Genomic DNA, 23,393 nt, shown 5'->3' on the forward strand with positions numbered 1-23,393 from the left:
CATCGGGCTCTGTGCTGACTGCCAGCTCAGAGCCTAGAGCCTGTTTCAGTCTGTGACTCCCTCTCTCTCTGACCCTCCCCTGCTCACGCTGTCTCTCTCTCTCTCCTAGAAATAAATAAAACATTAAAAAAAAAAAAGTCTTCCTATATCTTATATATGCAATCTCACTCTGCCACCCCCCTACCCACCCAGCTGTGGGCGCACGCACAGAGCCTGGCACTGCGGTGCTATACATACAGTATAAGGAATGGCCTTGACCCTAAGTAGGCTCGTTCTGGTTGTCTCAGTGAATGGAGTGGGCCCGATAATGTTTATGTTCGGACTGAAGCAAGCGGGGAGAGGACTGTGCTGCACTGGGGAGCACACGTCTTATCCAAAGCGACAGCCTTTTGCTCAGGCCCAGTCATCGTTTCTTGTTCAAAGAACAGAGACTGAGCGTGGCTACATTTCAGGATTTCAAGTGAAAATGGAAATCCATTTTTGCAGGAGAGATTTGTTGTTGCTATGCCAAACTAAGCACACACATTTGGCTGGATTTGATCAGTTTGTGGATGTTGCAGTAGTCCTTAGGATGGGCTCTGGATTTCTGGGTTTGAATCCTGGCTCTACAGCTCATCAGTCTGGGCCCTAGTTTCCTCATCTATAAAATGGGATTCTACCTCATTCGATTCTTGTCAGGATCAAATAAGATGCTGAGAGCACTTAATAACATGTGAGGTGAACACCTTATAAGGCTTACAACGTAGCGAAAGAGTCAATAAATGAACTTCATGTGGGAATTGCAGGAAGACTTCACTGGGACAGTGGCATTTTTTAATTTAATTTAATTTTAATTTAATTTATTGAAAAGTTTTTTTTAAATGTTTTTTTATTTCTGAGAGAGAGAGAGAGAGAGAGCGTAAGCAGGGGAGGGTCAGAGAGAGAGGGAGATACAGAATCTGAAGCAGGCTCTAGGCTCTGAGCTAGCTGTCGGCACAGAGCCTACGCGGGGCTCGAACCCACAAAGATCATGACCTGAGCCGAAGTCGGACGCTTAACCGGCTGAGCCACCCAGGCACCTCTGTATTATTATTATTTTTTAACTATCAAAGTATAGATTCAGTCAGAGACAGTGGCATTTAAACAGAAACCTGAAGAATGAATAGTTAATTGGGTAGAAAAGTAGGAAAGAAGGGGAAGGAAATAACAGGCGGTGGGAAAAACCTGTGAGAAATCCCTAAACAATCATGCAAGCCAACGCTAAAGCAGTGAGGACATAGAGGAGACAATCTTCTGAAGCCAAGGATTTCCTGACAAAGGGGTAACTGCAAGGAGCGCTTCAGTTCAGCCTGAAGGAGTCCCTGCAAACTTAAGACTTCACAGTACTGTGGCCGCTGTTAACTTCCGGACAGAAAAACCACACACACCAGGTCTTCCGCAGGGCTCTCTAACCCTCTTGTTTCAAATAGAGAAGAGAGAGGGGGCAAGGGTGAGGCCTTGGGGTCAGAAATGAGTAGTTTTCCAGGCAGAGGAGGAAGATTGAGAAGGCAGATAAGAAGGCACAAAGGTGGGAAGCAACCCTATCTGCTCTGGCAGCTGAGATGTCTAGAGGGATGCCTTCAAGGCTGCCTGGGCTCTATCCAGAACCTGCAGCCTCAGGTTGAGGAATCTGGCCGGCGGCAGGATCTCAGTCGAATGGAGAATGGGCGCCCCCTGGGAGCAGTGTTCGGTAGTGGACGCTGGCGGCTCAAGATGAAGGGGGCGGGGAGAGGAGGGGGTGCGGCTCAAGATGGGGGTAGACTGCCTGCCACAGTTTTCCTCTCATGGGAGCTGACCTTTTGGCATGATGGATTCCTGGGATCCCAGAAAAGCTGGGCAGGATGGGACCTCGAAAAAGGAACTACCAACACGTGCCCCGTGTCAGGCCCTGAGCTGGGCGCTTTCCTGAACTGTGTCCTAATACACCTAACTCTACTTGGAGGTAGGTATCCTTATCCCCATTTTTCAGATAAGCAAACCAAGGTTTGGTGACTTCCCAAGGAGGGGCGGGAATTTTGTATGATTCCATTTACCCTGGAGTCCTCAAGACTTGGAAGATACCTACTCCATGAGGTTTGGGGGAAGAAGCATAGGGTGTGAGGCACCCAAGCTTTCCAAGGGACAACAGCATGATGGTACTTTCGGTGAGAACCACGCCTCCCTTGTCGCGACAATACTGAATACTGTTGCTTTCCTTGTAAGAGCCTCACCATCAAATAGGAAGTCCTTGCCACACGGGGGGGGGGGGGGGGGCCGGACATTATATATTCCTTAAGATAGCCCGGACGTCTTTCTCCCTCACCCGCATTGATCCCACCGGTGACATAAATTCTCCCCCTCCGCTAGAGAGTGAAGGCGTGGGACTACATTTCCCGGCAGGTCGTTCAGAAAGAGGTGGTGGGGAAAAGAAGACAGAAACTCTCGCTTTCCGTAGGCTCGCAATTTGGCGTGTCCGCCGTGATGCACATTTCAACAGCCCACGTCCTTTCTCCGGAGAGCGAAGGAAGGGACTACGTCCCCCAGCAGGCACTGCCGCAGAGATCAAGTGATAGGCCGCCATCATTACCGTAGTCCTTTTTCCCGTTTCCACAGGGAGCGGACTTAGTGTGCGGACTACAAACCCCAGGTTCCCGTCACCCTTCTCTCCGGCCGGCAACTTTCCCGGTTGTCCCCGCCCCTTTCCCCTTCCATTGTCTCGACCAAAAATAATGGAGCGGAGCTGGGAAGACTACAACTCCCGTCAAGCTCTGCGCCACGGGGAGGGGGATTTCGATATTACGGGCGGGCGAGGAGCCCAAGGTGGCGGAATGAGGCGACAGGGAAAGGCCAGGTAGTCTGCCATCTTTATGGTAGTCTCCTTATTCTCGCGGTTCCGCCATTCTTAAGGCACACTAGAAGGCTAGAAAACTACTACTCCCATCGCACCTCATAAGACCGACTGCTAGTCAGGTGTACGCCCCTCTTCCGCCATCTTGTTTGTAGTCCTTATCCCTTTTCACCTTTCCATTGTTCCTGACGAGTAGAAATGGAAGCGGGAAGGCAGCAGATGGACTGCGACTCCCGTCAGGTACCACACACGCGGAGGGTTGTGGACAGGAGGGCGTGTGAGTGCCTGGGAAGGAGGTCGGGTCGGGGGAGAAGGCCATCTTGTTTGTAGTCATCGTTCCCGCTCCTTCTCTATCCTCTGCAACGGGGAGCCTCAGGGCAACCGGACTATAACTCCCAGCATCCTCGGCTCCCGGCTTGGCACGCCTTCGCCATCTTGTTTGTAGTCCCCGCTGGCCCCAGCATCCTATTGTTCCCACGGTATCACCGGCGGCCGCAGGACTACGATTTCCGTCGTGCCCTGCGCGTGTTCGCCCTGGAAAGTGGAGGTGGTGGGGAAAGGAGGGGACAGGGGGCGGGGTTCCTCTGGGAGAAGGAGGGAGTAAAGAGGAGGAGGAGGAGGGAAGGAGGAGGGAGGGGTGGGGGAAGAGAGGAGGAAGGAGGAAGGAGCTCAGGAGGGATGAGAGAGGCGGCCAGGGCCCCGGGCCGAAGCAGCGCGGGGCTGGGGGACCAGGGGGGCTGAGGCACCCCAATTGCCCCCTCCCCCTTTCCCTGCCCACTTGCATCCTTTCCTTCCACCCTCCAGCTTAAGGAAGGGGATTTATTCAAATTTTATTTAAATCTCTATCTCCGGAGGGTCGCGCGCTGGGGGGAGGGGGCGAGGGCGGGGGTGCGCGCAGGCTGGGGGGGCGGGGCCGAAGCAGCTTCCCTCACCCCCCTCCGCTCGCCCCGTAGCCCTAGGGCAGGGGGCCGCAGTCTAGGGGCGGGCCCAGGGGAGGGGGGCAGGTTACAGGGACCCCCCCCTCCCCGGGAACCGGCGGTGGGCGGGGCTTGAACCCCGGAAACGGTGGGGGGGGGGCCCAGGCCTGGCCCTGGACCCCTGGGCAGTGGGAGCCGGGAAGGGGCCAGTTAAAGGGCCGGGGGCGCTGGGGAGAGGTGGGGTGGGGGGAGGGGAGCTGTGACTCAGACCCCGGACTGAGTGGGGCCCGGGCAGAAGCTGAGCACCCTGCGCCCGAGGAGCCCCCGTTGGCCTGGGGGGGCTGAGGGACTGAGCCCCCCAGAGCAGGACCTCCCCCTGGAAGGGCCGCGCCGCAGCCCGTGGGAGGGCCTCGCCCCTGGCGCCCCCCATCTCCACTCGCCGCCGTCCCGGCCTCCGCCGGAGGGAGGGGCCGAGCGCCCTCGGGGGGCCGTGGACCCCGGCGTTCTGAGCGTTCCGCGCCCCGCGCCGCCCGGCCCCCCCGCCGCCGATGGCCGCCGACCCGCCGGGAGCTGCCGAGAAGGGAGAGATGGCTCCCGGGACACGTGTGAGGTGGGTTCATGCGGCTCCTCCTCACCCCCAGACCTGGGCAGCTCCCACTCCCATTCATCCTCAGCCCGGCCTCTCTCTGCCTTCCCCGCCCCCAGCCTCGCCCTCTCTCTTTGCTCCAAACTCCTCATCTCCAGCCCTCCTTCCTGTTACCTCTCAACCCTGGGGAACTGGCCTTCCTTCCTAGACCCTGCTTCCCCTTGCAGACCCCCATCCCCGCCTGCAGTCGCCGCCCTCCAGGCCCCTCCCCTGAAGCACTGGAGGGCCCCTTCCCCCCATGGATGGGTCTGGAAGTCCCTGGAAAGGGGGAAGCTGGGGTAAGACTCTGGCCACGAAGAGACCCTCCAGGCCTGCTGAGTCTGTATGGGATCTTGGAGGATCTGGTTTCCATGGGAAGGGGAGCCCAAGGGATTCTAGACAATTAGGAATGGAAAGCAGCCTGGAAAGCTTGGGGGTTGGGGGGTGGAAGACATGTAGGACTGAGCCCATCCTGAGTTCTGTGGAGATGTCAGGGTGGATTCTAGAATCCCAGGGAATCTGGGAGATTGCCCAGATTGACCTGAGAGATCCAAGAGGAGGGTGTCTTGGGGCAGAGGGAGCTCTGTGGGGAGCAGAGGAGTTGAGATGTTGGACTGAGGGATGGCTCTGAAGCAGCGTGGTGGGAGGGGGTGTCTCAGAGCCCTGGTCAGCAGAGTGAATCTTTAGGGATGGGGGAGGGCAGGCATCCCTTCGGATCTGTTGACAATATATAGGTTTTGGGGGAAGAGAGATTGGGTGGTAGTTGTGTGTGAGAGAGAGAGAAAGGAGGGAGGAAGAAATGTCGAGCTTCTACCCAGGAATCTGTGGGTATTTTGGAGGTAAGTCTGGGACATTTTAGGTTGGGGAATGCATGGGGTGTATTTACGTTTGGATAAAAGAGGAAGGGTTGGGGCCTCCGTAAGGTAACTCCACAGAAAAGGAGCCCCTGGCTTTCCAAGGAGCTTTGGTGTGGAGATGTCAGTGCAGAGGCCCAGTCCCTTCCTCATCCCTGGGCTAGGCAAGAGAACACTGAGGAAGTGTAAGGAGGAAAGAGAAGTGAGGTCAGGAAGCCAGTTCTCAGGCTCCCAGAGGAGTCAGATGAGCTGCTTTGGAGAGAGGTCTTGAGTGGAGGGAGTAGTCCCCCTTCTTCCCCCTCCCCCCCCCCCCCCCCCCCCCCCCCCCCGCAGGAGGGATGACCTCCTTGTCTCTCCCTGGGTAAGAGGGCAAGCTCTGGTTGCCTAGGAAAGGGGAGGGCTCTGCTAGGAGTTTCCCAGGCCAGGGCCTCGGTGGGCCCACCTGACCCTGCCATCATTTACCCATAGCCCTCGGCGTTGCTGACGCCCCCAATGTCGTCGAGCAGCCGGGGGCCGGGGGCCGGAGCGCGCCGACGCCGAACCCGCTGCCGCCGCTGCCGGGCCTGTGTGCGAACTGAGTGCGGGGACTGCCACTTCTGCCGAGACATGAAGAAGTTCGGGGGGCCCGGGCGCATGAAGCAGTCGTGCCTGCTCCGGCAGTGCACTGCCGTGAGTTCTGCCCCCACCTCGTCAAACAGCCCTGGGGCTTTGGGTACCCTTCCCCAGCTGGCCCAAGTGCCTTTCTGGGTTGGGCTGCTTCCTAGCGTGTGCTGTAGAGTTGCTGTTTGTTCATGAATTTATTCACTGTTTTGTCCGAATGTCCATCAGGCCCATTTTTGTCTTCAGCTCCAAGCTGGGGGCAATGTTAGGGCACCCAGAAGAATCTAACCTAGTTAGTGCCTACCTTCATGCTTTTCCCAGCTTCAGAGGCACAGACCCATAGAGAACTCACCCCGTCTCGTATCCCTCCCTAGAAGGATTTGTGCAGAGATCCACTTCCAGAGCCGGGCCCTGTGAATAGGTCTTAGCCTTCTTTGGCCTCTTCCTCACCTGCCATAGGGATCTTGAATTTGAGGCCAGGCTTACCCTTTGTGTGACCTTGAACAGACACTTTGAACCTCAAGGTATCTTTTCTGTGAAACATTTCCTTTGCCTAGTGGTAAAGATTAAACAGTAGTATGGATGTGAGTGTTTCTGCTGCCAGGCCCAGCACACAGTAGGTACCTGAAGAATGTGAGTTTCTTCCTTTGAGCTTCCCAGGGCTCCAGAAGTTGGCCCTTCTCCAGCAGCCTTAAGGAGCCAGCTGCCTCCTGCGCCCCCTCCTGGAGGACCACCTTTTCGTTCCAGCCACTTTTTGCTGCCTCTTTACCCCACAGCACCCCGTTCTCTCCCTTTGTACCCAAACTCTTGACTTGCTTTTCTGTTCCTCCTTTCCCGACCTACTTTTTCCTTGGGGCTGTCTCCTGACCTTCAGCATCCCTCAGATGACTCCGTGTTACCACTTCCTTCCCCAAAGTCAAGTTGTCTGAAGGCCGCTCTCTTTCCCATGGGACCTTTTAGTGTTCCCAGGAGTCTTGCCAAAACCTGGTTCATTGTAGGCTCCAGAGCAACTCTTGGGCTGCCCATTGAGCAAACTCAGAATCATCCCAAGCTGCTGCTACATCTGCTGCAGCTCTCTCTCAGTACTATTGTCATATTTGCCACAGTGTTTCTCTTTGGCAAAGCCAGCTACGATTTTCAGGGTCACACACACAGACACTGACTCTAGCTGCAACATTTCCAACAGTGATAACAACTATGTATCGAGTGCCTTTCATGCATTATCTCATTCTTCCAATAGTCCTGCAGAAGAAAAATGCCTAGCGCCATTTTACAGACGGAGAAACAAAGATATAGGGAGGTTAAATCACTTGTTCAAGGTCACACTGCCAAATCAAATTGAGGATTTGATCTATCTTGGCCCGTGGGTTATGAACTTCATCCAGCATCTGGCCAGGCTCCCCAGAAGGAAGGGTCTCCCCTGCTGCTTGCTTTCAGGGTCCCTAACACCCCCTCTTCCCCAACAGCCCGTGCTCCCACACACAGCTGTGTGCCTCTTATGTGGGGAGGCTGGAAAGGAGGACACAGTGGAGGGAGAGGAAGAGAAATTTGGTTTGAGCCTCATGGAGTGTACAATCTGCAATGAGATCGTCCACCCTGGCTGCCTGAAGGTGATGGCCCTGGGGGCCCTGGAGTCTGAAGGTGATGGCCCTGGGGAATGCTGCCTCTGGGTTTACTGGCACCCTACATCCACTCCCTGCCCTCTGCCTACAGATGGGGAAGGCTGAGGGTGTCATCAATGCGGAGATCCCTAACTGCTGGGAGTGCCCTCGCTGCACCCAGGAAGGCCGGACCAGCAAGGTAAGGATAGGGGCTGGGCTGGGTGTTGGACTCTGGGGATGCAGTGGGTCAGAGAGCTGGATAGAACCTCACCCCCAGCTTCCATCTCCCCAGGATTCAGGTGAGGGACCAGGCCGTCGCAGGGCTGACAACGGCGAGGAGGGCGCCAGCCTGGGGAGTGGATGGAAGCTGACGGAGGAGCCGCCGCTTCCACCACCCCCACCCAGGCGCAAGGGCCCCCTACCTGCTGGGCCCCCCCCAGAGGACGTGCCTGGGCCCCCCAAAAGAAAGGAGAGGGAGGCAGGGAATGAGCCCCCCACCCCAAGGAAAAAGGTGAGCCAGGGAGCATGCTCACTAGGCCTGGCCCAAGGGGTTCTGGGAGCAGTAGTCTTGTTCCTTTTTGGGGAGGGTGGGCCTAGTATGCTGCGCGCTGTGGGTTCCCCAAGGGGTTTTTGGGAGATGTAGTTCAGGAGGTGTTGGGAGGAGGTGGAGCATGCTCAGTGGGGAGGAGAGGCACAGGTGAGGTGCAACTGGTACTGGGCCGGGAAGCTTTGGGAGCCCAGGGTGCTTCAGGTAGGACGGAGAGAGCATGCTCAATTTAGCTGCTACAGAGGAGGAAGGAAGGGCTGGAAAGGGCCTGAGGGGGAAGAAAGAGAAGATGAGAGCATGCTCAGTGAGCCAAGACACTGGGAGGTGAGCATGCTCAGAGTTCTTCCTGAGATGGGGGCTTCTGGGATTTGTAGTCTAGGAAGAGCGCATGGATATTAGCTTTGTGGACAATGAGGGGCTAATGGGGTCTCTCCATTTCCCCATATTTCCCTCTTACTCTGGTAGGTGAAAGGAGGCCGAGAGAGGCACCTGAAGAAGGTGGGTGGAGATGCCTGCCTCCTCCGAGGATCGGACCCAGGCGGCCCCGGCCTTCTGCCCCCCAGGGTTCTGAATCCAAGCCAGGCTTTCTCGTCCTGCCACCCTGGGCTCCCTCCCGAGAACTGGGAGGTGTGCCGGGGACCTCCTCCCTCCCCCTCCCACCTCTCCTTGCCCCACCCTCCACCCTGGAGACAGAGATCTGTCTCTTCCTGCTCATCTTGTCTGCCCCTGCTCCATTTGGCCACAATGGGCATATGGACCCCTGGGAAGAGTGGAGGGGGAGAGGTGGGTTGGGGCCAGGCTGCAGGACTTTCCAGGAATCCTTGGGGTGTCATCTGATCCATTTGCGTCATCTTTCCAAATCTTAAAGGGAAAAGAACTGAGTTCAGATCCCTGCCCACTGACTCCTTGTGTGGTCTTGGCAACTTGTCAGCTGCTCTGAACCTTGGTTTCCTCATCTGTGAAGGCGATGATACTGCCTACCCTACCCACCTATCCCACGGAACTGTTTACATCTAATGAAAGTAAATGAGCTGTGTGAACTGTGAAACGTACCTAGATTTGTGGAAAAGGAGGCCCAGAGAGGTTAAAAGACTTGCCTGGGGTCACACAGCAAGGCTGAAATTCAGATGTCACTTTGCCCTGACACACAAATGCAAGGGTCTGCCTGATTGTGTTCAAATCCTGCTTTTGCTATTTGTCATTTTGTAATCTGGGGCTAGTCACATGGTCTCTCTGAGCCTCAGTCTCGTCACATCTAAAAAGAGTGGCCCAGGTTGCCATTCCATGTAAGCACTGTGAGGATACGATGGGTTAGCGAGTGTGAGACGCTCTGTCACTCACATCATTGGACAGATACTTGGAATCATCTAGTCCAGCGTTCTGTGTTGCAGATGATGAGCCAGGGGCTTCCCGAGGTCATTGAGAGTTGGTAGCCAAGCCCATACTCAAAACTGTATCTCTTACTGTTCTCCCTGTTCACCGCCTTCGGAAAGTCATAAGCTGTTGAAACCCATAAGGCTTTTAATTCTTTGAATCAGTGTCTCCCTATGACAGATGAGGAGATCAAGGTCCAGAGGGACATGCAGCTGAGGCCTCACATCGTTCAGGGGCCGAGCCCCAGCTGGAACTCAAGACTGTCTCGGGCTGCTCGTCCCCTGCTGACTCCTCAGGGGCAGGGAGGCGGGAAAGTGCACGTCGGCCCCTAGAACAGCCTCCCCCTGTCTCCTTGCAGAAACCAAAGCCGCCTTTGGCCTCTGCCGAGGGCCCGGCAGTGCCGTCCCCATCACCACAGAGGGAGAAGCTAGAACGTTTCAAGCGCATGTGCCAGCTGCTGGAGCGGGTGCCTGACACCTCCTCGTCCTCCTCAGACTCGGATTCTGACTCCGACTCTTCAGGCACATCGCTGAGTGAGGATGAGGCCCCTGGCGAGGCCCGGAATGGGCGACGGCCAGCCCGGGGCAGCTCGGGCGAGAAGGAGAACCGTGGGGGGCGGCGGGCTGTGCGCCCTGGCAGTGGGGGGCCCCTCCTCAGCTGGCCCCTGGGCCCCGCCCCACCGCCCCGGCCCCCACAGCTGGAGAGGCACGTGGTACGGCCCCCACCTCGAAGCCCTGAGCCCGACACGCTGCCTTTGGCCGCTGGATCCGACCACCCCCTGCCCCGTGCCGCCTGGCTTCGTGTCTTCCAGCACCTCGGGCCCCGAGAGCTGTGCATTTGCATGCGAGTCTGCCGGACTTGGAGCCGCTGGTGAGTGACCTGGACAGGCCTGGGTTCTCACTTGCTGTGTGACCTGCAGCAGCAGGTTGTGATCTCTCTGGCTCCTGTTCTGTAATCTGTGCGCATTATAGTCTGATACTTTCATATTTGCTGTGTGCAGGCTGCTTTCCATTTGTGAGCTCGTTGAACTCTCATAACAACTTTGTGAGGTAGGTACTATTATTCCCTTTTATAGATGAAGCTGAGGTCAAGGTCATGGAGGGGAAGTAGTAGAACCCAGGCCCTGCGGCTCCGGAATCTTTTCTCTTAATAACTGTCATTTACGAGCGTTTAGTATGTGCCAAGCATGGTGCTGACTGCTGGACATGTGTCACCTGAATTGTTTTCCACCGTCTTTTTTTTTGAGGACAGTGTCATTTTACATAGAAGAACCCTCTGCCGAGGTGGCCCCTGCCTTCTCAGGCAGCCAGCCGTACTTGAGGTCCCTGACTCCCCTGGTAACTTCTTTATGCCCCAGAGCCTATCCTCCCCTCGGCTCCCCACTGCTTTCTGAACTTATTTGTTCAGAAATGTCCGTCATCCTCCCCAGCCCCTGGTCTTCCTCTTCGGTCCTGCCCCCGACAGAATCCTCCCCCAACCCCATCGGACTCCCACCGCACTCTGTTCCCTTTACGGAGCACATTGAGGTCTTCTGGCTGCTGATGAGTTTTCACTCAATTATTCATTTTCATGTTCACGTCTCTTGTTGGCATGGGGCAGATACTGTGTCTGGCTTATCTGCATGTTCCCAGCATGGGACAAGGGCAGTGGAGGTGCCCCCAAAGTAATTTATTAAATGACTACATTCAGGCTCTTTCCCAGGCACTTACTGTAGAGCAGGCATCCTTTTGGGCACTTGGTAAATTGTTGGCTGGCTTGTTCCTCATAACAGCAGCCCTGTGAAGGAATGAGGGACCCCTGAAGTCACAGCGCAAGTTAGTGGCTGAACTCAAACTCCAGTCCTTTTCCTTTGGACTCTGGGGCATTAGTTCATGCGCCTGGTCCCTGTGGAGGCTGTAGAGCTAAGAAGATGGGAGTGTGCAGGCTCCGGAAGCAAATTTGCCCGTGGTTGAATCGTATTCTTTCTCTGATAAGCTGATGCTGCTGGGCTGGTTTCTTAATTCCTCTGTGTCTCAGTTTTTTTTCTTCTATCTGTGAAGCCAGAAGAACCAAAGCGTACTTTGTAGTGTCTTTGTGAGCTAGTATACTTAAAGAACTGAGGATGCTACCTAGGAAATAGAAAGTACTCCATGCCTTAACTGTAACCATTATTACTTACTTAGTTGTAAACATTGACTGGAAGCACAGACTTTATATCCTCAGGACATAGGTCTGTGCCCTTGAAGAGTTCCCAGTCAACCCGCAACATAGAAGCAGATAGAGCAATTGCTGGGGACCACCCCTACTCATGTAGTGATTGAGGAAATGTTTGCTGAGGCCTCTTCAAGGCCATCTCTGTGCTTGACACGTGGGATCCAGAACTGAAGAGGACTTGATTTCTGCCTCAAGGAGAGACTTGTGACCGGAAGTGGACGAAGCAGAGAGGCTGGACCGCACAGTGATTTCCAGCTGGGGCCCTGGAGTCTGGCACTCATGGGTGTCATCTACTGGGACCCCTGCACTTCCTGGATGTCTGGCCAGGGCTGGATAGCGATACCTTTCACGGCCCGTTTTCTCATCTTTAGTCTAGGGTCCATACTAATACCTTGTGGGGGTTAAATGAGGTGGTGCTTACAAAGCACTTAGCACAGTACCTGAAAGGCACTAAATACTCAATACAATGTGGCTTTTGAGAAGATCGAAGGTAGGATGGAATAGAGGTACAGTGGGACCAGTCAGGAGGCTCGATCAGGCCTGGGCACAGAAGGAGGAGCAGGAGGGGTAGAGAGGAGGGACTTGGGCTGAGAACTTCTTAAGAAGCAGAATAGCTTGCGTTTGGTGACTAAATGGCTATGAGAGCAGCAGGATGACTCTTAGCTGAGTTTCTGGGTAGGCAACCATGCCGCTCCCCAAGCTCGGGAGCACCAGAGGAGGAGTCGGTTCCTGGGAAGGCAGAGTGCTCAGCTCTGACGTATTTGGTCCAAAACTTCTGTGGTTTAGCCAGGAGCTGGCAGGACAGCAGATGGATGTTCAGCTCTGATGTTCAAGAGAAAGATCCAAGTTTGGAAGTTTTCACCCTCTAGGTAGCAGCTTCCAGAAAGGGGGCAGAGGACAGAATGTCAGTATTTGTGAGTTAGAAAAAGAGCAGGCAGAGACGTGGAGGAGATGGTGGTATCCTGAAGGAGCGAGATTGAGGAAGGAGTAAAAGACAAAGTGTAGGATGTTGGTGAGAGGTGGTGAGAGACCAAGGGCCAGAAGTGGCAGTTGGATTTGCCACAAGAGGCCTTGGTATCCTTGGCTGTGCTACATAGGGGTAGGGGGACCAAAGCCAGCTCACACATGGAGTCGAGGATGTCAGCTCCAAGGCAAGGACTTGATCTGTTTGCTTCTGTGTCCCTAGTTTCTAAGATGGCACCTGGCATACAGTAGGTTCTAAGATAGTACTTGTTGAAGGGGTGAATGAATAAATGAAAGTGAGGAAATCAGGATGGAGTGTGGAAAGAGGTAGTGAGGGTGGAGCTGGAGAGGAATTTGTAGGTGGGAGAGCAGACAGTTGTAGGCTTTCCTGTCTGGTGGCTTTTATCTTCTCTTGGCACTGGGAGGCGAAGTGAATGTACCAAGAGCGAGGAGAGGAGAGCAGGCAGAGGAAGTATGGTGGAGTTGTTGAGTCGCAGGGAAGAAGGTTGGAACTTTGGAGGACATGGGCAGAGAGGGTGGCAAGGAAGGGACTAGAACACAGGATCAAGGCCAGTTGGGGCTGAGAATAAAGGCCTGGAGATGGGCGGATAGGAGGACAGTGGTGGCGTCAGGGAGCCCAGGTTGCTGAGAGGGAAGAACCAGTTTGGGCTGGTAAATCTGCATCCCCAAAGGGCCTCTGCAAGACAGGGGTTTCGAACTGGGCTTTCAGATTTGGGAGGTGGGCTTAATGGGGCTCTGACTCCATCATCGGGGTGGCTGGAGTCTAGGAAGAAGTGAATGCGTTAGGGAAATCACACATCAAGTCCTGACACCCCTCGAGGAGCGCATGCTGTGTCTTTTAAGAGTTCTTCCTGCCTCTCACCTTAGGCGTCCTTCCCCAGCTTAGGAAGAACCTATCTGTGGCTCCTGCTGCCCTCACAACAAGCTCCCAGAATCCTGTTGGACGTTTGGACATGTACAGTACCTCACCGACTGCACTAAATACTTGCCACACTTCTGCTGTACAGTCTCCCTTGATCTTTGCAGCAGACCTTTGAAGTGCTGCCTTTACTCTCTTACAGTTTGGAGAACGGAGGCCCAGAGAGGGTGACTCGAAGCATGGAGGTGGCAGAGCTGGGATTCCAGTTCCTATAGAGCTCACACACTTTACCTCTAGGCTCTGTGGGCATGGCATTCCGGCCTGCCTTGACACGGTGTGCCTTCCCTGGGCCTCCTCTGCTGTCTTTTCCCCCCAGCCTCTAAATCAGTCCCAGTTCAGGCTCTCAGTCCAGACCAGCTTGGTTTAAAGCCTGGCTCTGCTGCCACTTGGTGGCTGTGGGATCTTGAACGAGTTTCTTAATCTCTTTACCTTAACTCTTCAAAAGGAGATGATGATAATGATACTTACCTCCTAGGGTTGTTGTGAGGTTAAATACCTAATCCGTAGATGAGTACCTGGCACACAGTTAATCTTCAATAAACACTAGCTATTAGTACCGTAGTCATCATCTTCGTCTTCCTCGTTATTATGGTGAGATGATGAATTGCCCTTTGTTCCTGCTGCCTGAGTTTCTCAGAGCACTCAGTTTTCTCTCTGTGTCGTACGCCTGGACCCTGGTTCTTCCCCATCTGGAATGTACACTCACTTCCCTCCCCTCACCAGAATAACTACTGCCTTCCTTAAAGTCTCAAATCAGGCTGTTTCCCTGGGAGGCTCCTTCTCCAGTCCTCTCATTGACCCTTATTATATCCCTTGCTGCTTCAGTTACTGCGGACAGGCCGTGTTTCCCCCAATTTATGATAGCCCAATGGAGGCTGGACACTTAGGATCAGTAGGGCCCTCAGTGATTGTTGACTGCCACTCTGAGGTTTAAACTCTGTGTCCTGGTCATTCAAGAGTAAAGGGACCAATTAGTTCAAGCCAAGAAAAGTCATGGGAGGCTTCCTGGGAGAGGAGGCACTGGAGCTGTGTGTTGAAAGCTCTGGGTTGGTTGGTGTTTCCGGCAGAAGCCCGACATGTACCAATAGAAGTTGGCACCAGGCAGCGTTGTGTGTCTATAGGCAGGCGGATGGTTTGGCCTGGCTATTGGGAAGTATGATACAGAAACAACGGGGGGGGGGGGGGGGGGGGGGCATGTGTGCCCTCAGGGAGAAGGGCTCCCTTCTAGCCATGAAGATCCAGGAGGGTTTCAAGATGATAGTGGCAGCTGAGCTGAGATTCAAGACTGGGTTGGAGTGGGCGGGATTTCACTGAGTGGAAAGAGAAAAAGTGCAGGACGTAGGGGCAGAAGCTGGGTTGAGGATAGGTTGGGTTTTTTCCTTTTCTGTTTTATAATCCAAGAGATTTGCAAATGTTTATTGGTTGAGTGGAAGGAACCAGAAGTAGAGGCTAGAATGCCAGAAGAGGGGGGGAGTGGTAGGAAGCAGTAGGCGGGACTGGAGTTGTTTGGATTGAAGCCGTTAGTGTCTGTGCCCCCAGTATTCCTTAAAATGTCATATGGGGCTCTGGCAGTTTCAAGTGGCACAAAAGCATGGCTTAATCCTTCTATTGGTTTTGAAAAGGTAGTCTCTCCATTGGGTGCTATTGTATCTTTAACACTTCTCAATACTTATCTCCCTGTTTAACAAAAATAGTCTTCAGGTGGTCGCCTAAAGCCACAGCAACACCTGCCTAGCATTTAATAGCCCCAGTCTGTTTTTATTGTACATATTTCTAAGGTTAACCTATTTATGTGAAATAATACTGGCTTTAAGTGCAAAGTGGGGATCAGTTTGAAGATAAATCCATGTTCTGCACAGAAGGGGATAGCAAATAACTGGAGTTGGAAACCGCTGCTCCTGCCCAGGGCTTCTTACAGGGAAAGCCCTTCAGTATGGGGGTGGGAGGGAAGCCACACCTTCCTGGGCCCATCCCATGCCTGCTGCTTCTGACACAGTCCGTCTAGCCCAGTGGGAATTTCCTGACATGCCTCTGAAAACTGGAAGAGAGTTTCCAAACGAAGTCTCAGGGAACTTTAGTGTGCCACAAAGTGTACATATGCGACGTGGGGAGAAGACGGGAAGGGTTCCCTGGTAAAATAAGTTTGGGAAGCCCGTCTCTGGTTTTGCTGCATGTTGGACAAGTCAAGGCTCTCAGAAATGCTGGGATCAGGAATTCGAATCAGGATTTGAAACTTCGAATCCTGGGCCCTACCAGGCCTTCGATAAACACTGATTAAGTGAATAACTGAAAAGCTGAGATGAAATGTGTTGTGGGGGAGTGCTCAGTGGAAGCTTCAGGGAATTCACACTGGCTTTGCACCATTCCTTCATCCAACAACTGTGCAACAGCTCACCTGTTATGCACCTGGCCCAGTGCTGAGTACTGGCCCTACGGAAGGGGAAAAAGGCAGACCTGCCCTTGTAGAGCCTCCATTCTAGTTAGAGGGACACAATGATCAAAGAGAACAGGGCTGTAAGTCAAGCCTCAGGCAGTTGGCCATCAGAATGGGGCAGATGTGGCTCAAAGGCAGAGATTAATAAAGGATATGGGAAATTCCCATGAGTCACCATAACTAGCCGGGGAGAACTCCAGAAGCCCAAGGCGGGGGGTAGGGGCTGCTGACAGATCCCTATGGTGTTACATTAAATGTAATGTGAGGGTGTTTGTGTCTTTGCCAAAATGCTTTATAAGCCATAAGGCCTAAAAACTTACAGTAGCCCTGTGGGGCTAGCTCAGTCTGGATCATTATCTTCAGTTTATAAATGGAGTGTCTGAGGCTCAGGGAGAGGAATGGACCTTCTTGGGGTCTCACGTCCAGTTAGTGATGAAATCGAGCTCCAAACCCAGTGCTCTTGCCTTGAGGAGGGGGGCTTCCTGCCACCCCTTGCTGTCCTTGTGGGCCAGGACAGAGCTGTCTGTGGTAGAAGTTTTGTGGGCTCCCTGAGAGCTGAGGACTCTGTCTCCCTCTTGTGGCCGGTAGGTGCTATGACAAGCGTCTGTGGCCTCGAATGGACCTGAGCCGGCGAAAGTCACTGACCCCACCCATGCTCAGTGGTGTGGTTCGTCGCCAGCCCCGAGCCCTGGACCTCAGCTGGACAGGTGTCTCCAAGAAGCAGCTCATGTGGCTTCTGAACCGACTGCAAGGTAGGGTGGGATGGCAAGGTAGGACAGAGTGGAAAGGGAGAGTCCTGGGACCGTGCATCAGCTTCCTGACCTTCCCCCCAACCCCCAGGCCTGCAGGAGCTGGTGCTCTCCGGCTGCTCCTGGCTCTCCGTCTCTGCCCTGGGCTCAGCCCCACTGCCGGCCCTGCGGCTCCTGGACCTCCGCTGGATCGAGGATGTTAAAGACTCCCAGCTGCGTGAGCTGCTGCTGCCTCCACCAGACACCAAACCAGGTGTGGCCTCTGTTGGCTCATTTGCAGAATGGGTTGGGCAAGGGGCAGGGGCAGGTACGAGGCCTCCAAGGTCTCTTCCAACTCATGCTGGATGTTAAAAGATTTGAAGAAAGGACAGAACACAAGTTTGATTAGAAGGCCGGCCATCTGTGGCCATTGTTCATCTGCTGTGCATTCTGCTGTGTGATAGGAGCTGTAAGGGAATGGGGATGAAGAGGATGCAGCCCCTGCCCTCTGAGGGGGGAGATAGTTCCATGATGAAACGCGGTATAAAACAGGAGGAGGATGTGAGAGTTCTGGAAGAAGCCAGGGGCATGGCCGATGGCAGCTATGAGTGAGCTCCCTGGCTGTGGTGGGCACTAGTGGAGAGCCTCTAAAGGGAGCAGTGGCAATTGCCATGGAAGAATGCAGGCCCAAAGAGCCAGAAACAGATTTTTCTATGAAATATCCTTAATTTTACTTTATTTTTTAAATGTTATTTTGGGGGAGGTCAGAGAGGGAGAGAGAATCCCAAGGAGGCCTTAGCATGGAGTCTGACTTGGGGCTTGAACCCATGAACCGTGATATTACCTGAGCTGAAATCAAGAGTTGGGCACTTAACCGACTGAGCCACCCAGGCACCTCGAAATATCCTTGATTTTAAATGATGGCAGTTATTTTAATGTTCTTTTATTTGTTTTATATTTTTTTAACTGTTTATTTTTGAGACAGAGAGAGAGAGAGTGTGAGCAGGGGAGGGGCAGAGGGGAACAGAGGATCTGAAGCAGCCTATGTGCTGACAGCAGTGGGCTGCCACAAACTCAACAAACTCTGAGATCATGAGCTGAGCTGAAGTCAGATGCTCAGTCGACTGAGCCACCCAGGTGTCCCTAACATTTTTTAAAAATTCATGTGTGGACCAGTAAATATATGGCTGAGCAATAGATTTGGCCCTTATGCCCCCTTGCCCTACAATAACATGATACTGGTTTTCCTGAGGGGATGGAGCAGAAAGAGGGAGCCACATGACTTGGAAGATTGCGTAGGGCTGGTGGTGTCATCTCCCAAGTCAGGCCGGGTGCCCCCCAGGTGAAGTCAGCTTGTATTATTGAACACATACTCTGGCCTTGCCTCTGTGTGGGGCCCTGGAGATCTCAAACTGAGATCTTCCCTACCCTGGTGGAACCCCAGTAACGCAGAAGAGAGAGACTCAGAAATGGAAGGTTATGGGTCGTGGCTGTGGTCAGGGCGGGGGTGGGGAGCAGTGAGAGAATCCCTCCCTGAGTTGGTGCTATTTGAACTGGGTCCTAAAAGGGTCAGGTTGTCCCAGGGAGTGTGAAGCAGGAATAAGCAGTTTCGTAGGGCCTGAGGCCCATACTGACAGCACAGGGTGCTGGGAGCAGAGGCTGGTCATAACAGGGGTGTGGGTTAGGAGCACTGAGGCCTGGGGCTTCCTGGTCTAGCCAGGAGATGGGATGCTAACAACAGTGTCTCTGGCCCCCACTAGTCTGTTCTCCATACTGATACCAGGGGAACCACCCAGAACGGCAAATCTGGCCATGTCTCCCTTGTGCTCTAACCTATCTTTCATTGCCCCTTAGTGCTCTTTGGATAAAGACTAATACTTTGTCGCAAAGGCATGGCATGGTCTGGCTCCCGCTGACCTAATGCTGTCCCTGCGTTTCAGCCCCGTCAGTCACCTTGCCAAAGTCCCTCCAGCTGCAGGACCTTTGCCCAGTCTTCTTTGTCTAGAAAGCTCTAACCTCCTTTGTCTAATTAACACCTAGTCATCCTTCAGGCTTCAGCATAAGTGCCACTTTCTCTGGGAAGCCCTCCAAGATCTGCACCACTCCCCACCCTGCCCCACGCTGTGCACTGAGATCAGGGTTCCTGTAGAGTTCTGAGAGCAGTGTGCTCCCAGCTATCACTGCATGGTTGTGAAGTGACTTGATGAAAACCCATTTCCTCTCCCTGGGTTCTTAAGCTCCAGGAAGGCAGGGGCTGTGTTCACTCCAGCCCTTTGCTTTCACAGTTCACTTTTTCGTTCCCTTCTTCCCACCCCATTCCCCTTCACAGCAGCCTTGGAAGGGGATAGAGAAGCATCTAGAAGCCTCTTACTATGTGGACAAGCCACCGGAGGCCCGGAGGGATTGAGTGACTGCTGCAAGTCACACAGGCCGAGCTAGCCCAGAGAACCCCCCCACTGCCCACTCTTAACAGAATTGGACTGAGCCAGGAAGGTAGGGGTGAGGGTGGGCACTAGGAACCATGCAGTCCATGAAATGAGAAAGTGCTGCTTGGCTGGCACACTGACCCCAGCTCCTCCTGCCTGAACTACCTCAGGAGCTACCAAGGATGAACCTTCCAGGCCCTTAAGGTCTGTTACACCCACCTTATCATGGCTCCCTGGCTCTGTGCAGCATTCCTAGAGCAAAACTTCAAGTTCTTCTGTTTCCTTGCTTTTGTCCCGCTGTTCTCTGCCTGGCATGTTCTTCTCTCACTTCTCTGCACGTTTAAATCCTTGAAAGCCTAGCTGAAATGCTGCCACCTCAGTGAAATCCTTGTAGATGCCTACTTCCCCACCCGAGCCAGAAGTGACTTCTTTTTCCTTTGATGGCTTTTAGCTGTGGCCCGAGATTAAAGGCACCTGTAGGTGTATCCCCCTTCCAGGCTCTCTACTCCTTAAAGGAAAAAACGAGGTAGAATTTACAGTTTGCCAAGTCAAGTGCCCACAAAGGTGGCCTGGCAGGTAACACAAGGGTTGGGTTTGGTGGATGACTTCAGGCAATAGCATCTTGCAACCCAGCTCCCAGCTGATCATTTTCAGGTTAAAGGGATAGCCCAGTGGTGCCAGATCTTATAATTTTTCAATGAAAAGCTCTATCTAAATTTCTTTAGGGAAATGTCCTTTTTGTAGCGCTAGTCATTAATTTAAGAAAATTTTTAGTGCTGGGGTGCCTGGATGGCTCAGTCATTTAAGCATCCTACTCTTGATTTCAGCTCAGGTCATGATCTCGTAGTTTGTGGGCTCGAGCCCCACATCAGGCTCTGCGCTGACCGTGCAGAGCCTGCATGGGATTCTCTCTCTCTGTCCCTCCCCTGCTCTTGCTCTCTTACATAAACTTAAAATTTTTAGCACTGTGCAGACTCCATAAAACACTTGTGTAGGCTAGTTTCCTAAGTTTGCGACATCTGATTTAGTTTATCTACGGGCTAGGTTGGTGCCTGGGAGGCAGATAGTGTTGTGGTATGTTTGGTCTGTTGTCCTGCTCTATTACTTCAGAGTCATGTGACCTCCGACATACTGCTTAATGATTTGAACCTCAAAGCTCTCATCTGTAAGCAGGAGTGATAGTCATAGAAGTTGTCTCCCACAGCTGTGGTTCTTAAAGTGCAGGCCAGGCCAGCAGCAGCAACATGACTAGAGAACTTGTTAGAAAAATAAACTCCAGAGGCACCTGGGTGGCTCAGTCGGCGAAGCGTCTGACTTTGGCTCAGGTCGTGATCTCACGGTTCATGAGTTCCAGCCCTGCATCGGGCTCTCTGCTGTCAGCACAGAGCCCACTTCAGATCCTCTGCCCTCGTCTCTCCATGCCCCTTGCCATTCATGCTCTCTTTCTCTCTCTATACATAAACAGAAACTGTGAGGCCCTACCTTAGACTATCTAAATTCTGGTGGTGGGGCCAGCAACTGTTCTAGGCAGCCCTCTAGGGGACACAGAAGAGTCACTGGCCTTGGGGCAGGCTGCCACCTAGCCCACCTTAGCCCACACTGAGTGCTCAGTTAATGATGGCTAGGGTACCATAGGCACTTAGTTTAAAAAGCTAAAAAACGTAATGCAGGAATGTGGTAGATACAATACAAGAAAAGCAGGCTATGTGCTCTGGGTGTAGAGATGAGAGACATGAGTTCTTCTACCCTGGAGATGAAGGAAGAAGAGGCCTCTAAGCTCAGACCTAAAAGCCTGAGACACCAGCCAGGCATAGGATTGAATTTAGGCATCCACAGGCAGAGCCTCAGAGGCGGGGTCACCTATGGAATTTGGCTCCCAGGTGTTTGGGAGCACAGGAGAGGAGTTAGGAACTGAGACAGGGATGAGAGCTTAAAGGAACTGGAATGTTCTAACCAAGGAGGTGCCTTCAGGGTTTTAGGTAGAGGAGGGATGCCGTCCCGCTTGTTTTTGAGAACAGCTCTCTTTGGATGCCAAGAAGGAGAGGAGAGACTGGACTGGGTGAGGAGGCTGGGCCAGGAGTTCAGGCAGGAGTGGTGTTACCCCAGAGGGGTGACTGGGAAGGAGAAAAAGGGATTCAGCAGGTGATGTTACTAATGGAAGGAGAGGGAAGTAGGAAGGGAGTCAGGGATGGCAGTTCCATTAGGGATGACATTTGTTGGATGAGTGAATATGTATTGAGCACCTGTGTCCCAATTGCTAGGGATAGAGCAAGAACAAGAGAAACTCTTGCCTTGGTGGAACTTACCTCCTAGTAGGAGGAGAGGGGGAAAAAAAAGATGTCCTGTGGTGAGAAAATCGGGGAAAATAATGCAGGGAAAGGGGAGGAGTACGTGGAATGTTACCGAGTCAAATGGAGTAATCATGGAGGGTCTCACTGGGGCGGTGATGTGAGCAGCGGACAGATTAGATGAGGTCAGGCTGTGAGGGTGTTTGGGAGAAGAGCAAGCTGTGCAGGTGGAGGCTCTCTTATCTCGGACGCAGGTTTACGGAGCCGTGAGGAAGAGATGTGGAGACACAGCTAGTCTAGATGCCTAGGTTTGGGCACAGGAACGGCCAGGAGTGCTGATCTCTCACCTGCCTGCCCAGGGCAAACAGAGAGCCGTGGGCGGCTGCAGGGGGTAGCAGAGCTGCGGCTGGCGGGCCTGGAGCTGACAGATGCCTCCCTGCGGCTCCTGCTGCGCCACGCACCCCAGCTGAGCGCCCTGGACCTGAGCCACTGCGCCCACGTCGGAGATCCCAGCGTCCACCTACTCACAGCCCCCACTTCCCCACTCCGGGAGACCTTGGTGCACCTCAATCTTGCTGGTAAGCATTCTGTCTGTCCGTCCTGCTAGTGTGTTCGTCCTCGAGGCCAGTGCCCACCCCCTACTCACCTTCCTAGTCTCAGCTACCTCTGCCCCACCCCTAGGGTGCCACCGCCTCACGGACCACTGCCTCCCGCTGTTCCGCCGCTGTCCGCGCCTCCGCCGCCTAGACCTGCGCTCCTGCCGCCAGCTCTCACCTGAAGCTTGTGCCCGGCTGGCAGCTGCTGGGCCCCCTGGCCCCTTCCGCTGCCCAGAGGAGAAGCTGCTTCTCAAGGACAGCTAGTTGGGTGCCCCCCCCACCCTCCCCCAGGACTCATCAGGAGCCTGGACCTCGGGCCTTCATTATTTCCCTGCCAGGAGGCCAGGTTACCCACCTCATGACTTGGGATTCCTGCCCAGGGACTCGAGCCAGCCTCCCCCCTCTCTGCCCCCTGCACTGATATCTCTGGGGGTCTCTCCTTCCCATCCCCTCTCCCTTCCACCTGCTTCATTGTCCATCCCCTGGGGGGAGTGGGTCAGAGGTACTGGGGGTTGCTGAGCCAAAGGGATGGTGGGAGGGGGGGTAAGGTGCAAGTTTGAGGGAGGGAAATGGGGAAAGGGTATCTGCACACAGGATACTGGGAGCCAGGGGGCTGGGGGAGGTGGAGGATGGGCAGGGGGAGGGGGGGACAGAAAGCAGACCACCAAGGGTTCAGGGAACAAAGACCAGATACTTGGAGTTGGGGGGTGGGGGTGGGCCAAAAAGGGAAACCAGAGGAGTAATTGGGGATCCACATGTCAGAGATGGGGGGCACTCGGGGAAACAGGGGAAAGCCAGGGCTGAGCGAGGGGTGGGGGCAAAGAGCAGGTGTGGGGGCTGTAGTACCCCCTCAGGGGGGTCATACCCCTCTCCTTACTCCCTCCCCAGATTTCAGTTCCTTCCCCCCCCAGCCCTGACTCCTTGAACGTCACTGACAATGGCAGCTATTGCGAGGAGTGGGGGCCCGCGGGGTTCAGCGCGGCCCAGGGGAGTGGTGAGGGGTACCCCAGCCCCCTGCCTGCCTCCCCGCACAATACTTGAACATTCATCTGTACTGAAGTGTTACTTGAACCGGGGGAACCTCGGACCTGGGGGAGCCGGAGTGAGGGGACTGATCCGATCCGCTTGGACTGAGAATGAGACTGGACCGGTGGGCACCCAGCTTGGACTGCGCCACCCCCAGGCTCTCTCTTGCTTTACTGTATTGAGCAGCTCCACCCCTCCTGACCTGGGGTGGGGGTAGGGGTGGGGTGCCAGCCCAATGATGGGAAAGATGGGACTCCTCCAGCCTGGCTCTGCCCACTCTTTCATCGTCATGGAAACTTGTATCCCATTTGCCCAGGGAACTGCCACTCCTGGTTGCCATGGAAATAGCAGCCAATGGACACCTCCCAAAGCCAGTGCTAAGGCTGGAAATGTCCCCTCTTAGTTGCCATGGGAACTTAGTAACAGACTCTTGGCC

At 54.1% G+C, this 23,393-nt stretch overlaps 2 protein-coding genes across 7 annotated transcripts in view; one reads left to right on the forward strand and one right to left on the reverse strand.

The window, feature by feature from the left end:
• Positions 1–4,583, reverse strand: part of LOC120242289 (cardiotrophin-2-like) — a 17,852-nt gene extending 13,269 nt beyond the window's left edge. Inside the window, exons 1-3 of the mRNA XM_039247955.1 lie at positions 4,523–4,583; positions 4,133–4,332; positions 3,324–3,379 (exon numbers count right to left, since the gene is read on the reverse strand). Coding sequence (XP_039103886.1) covers positions 3,324–3,379; positions 4,133–4,332; positions 4,523–4,583 — 317 coding nt within the window. The remainder of the gene's footprint in view (positions 1–3,323; positions 3,380–4,132; positions 4,333–4,522) is intronic.
• On the forward strand, positions 4,032–22,452 carry FBXL19 (F-box and leucine rich repeat protein 19). Of its 6 annotated transcripts, none has more exons than XM_039247846.1 (11): positions 4,032–4,372; positions 5,710–5,910; positions 7,308–7,451; positions 7,555–7,641; positions 7,735–7,953; positions 8,455–8,616; positions 9,722–10,233; positions 16,482–16,645; positions 16,734–16,895; positions 21,695–21,913; positions 22,017–22,452. In XM_039247846.1, exons 2-11 carry the CDS (start codon positions 5,734–5,736, stop codon positions 22,193–22,195), a joined length of 2,025 nt encoding a protein of 674 aa, XP_039103777.1. In that variant the 5' UTR covers positions 4,032–4,372; positions 5,710–5,733; the 3' UTR covers positions 22,196–22,452. The 6 variants fall into 6 exon arrangements, with proteins under 6 accessions (XP_039103777.1, XP_039103779.1, XP_039103780.1 ...); XM_039247848.1 differs by having other exon boundaries at positions 8,455–8,487; XM_039247847.1 differs by lacking the exon at positions 4,032–4,372 and adding an exon at positions 5,208–5,226.
• Positions 22,453–23,393: the final 941 nt, after the last annotated feature.

The sequence above is a fragment of the Hyaena hyaena genome, unplaced genomic scaffold (genome assembly GCF_003009895.1).
Source record: "Hyaena hyaena isolate Hyena2069 unplaced genomic scaffold, ASM300989v1 scaffold_306, whole genome shotgun sequence".
NCBI lineage: Eukaryota > Metazoa > Chordata > Mammalia > Carnivora > Hyaenidae > Hyaena > Hyaena hyaena.

Excerpts from the sequence above, each read along its gene's own strand:
- FBXL19 (XM_039247846.1), top strand. The coding sequence starts at position 5,734 with ATGTCGTCGAGCAGCCGGGGGCCGGGGGCCGGAGCGCGCCGACGCCGA. Across the intron at positions 7,954-8,454 it reads CCCCCACCCCAAGGAAAAAG|GTGAAAGGAGGCCGAGAGAG; the intron begins GTGAGCCAGGGA and ends TTACTCTGGTAG. Across the intron at positions 8,617-9,721 it reads TCCCTCCCGAGAACTGGGAG|AAACCAAAGCCGCCTTTGGC; the intron begins GTGTGCCGGGGA and ends GTCTCCTTGCAG.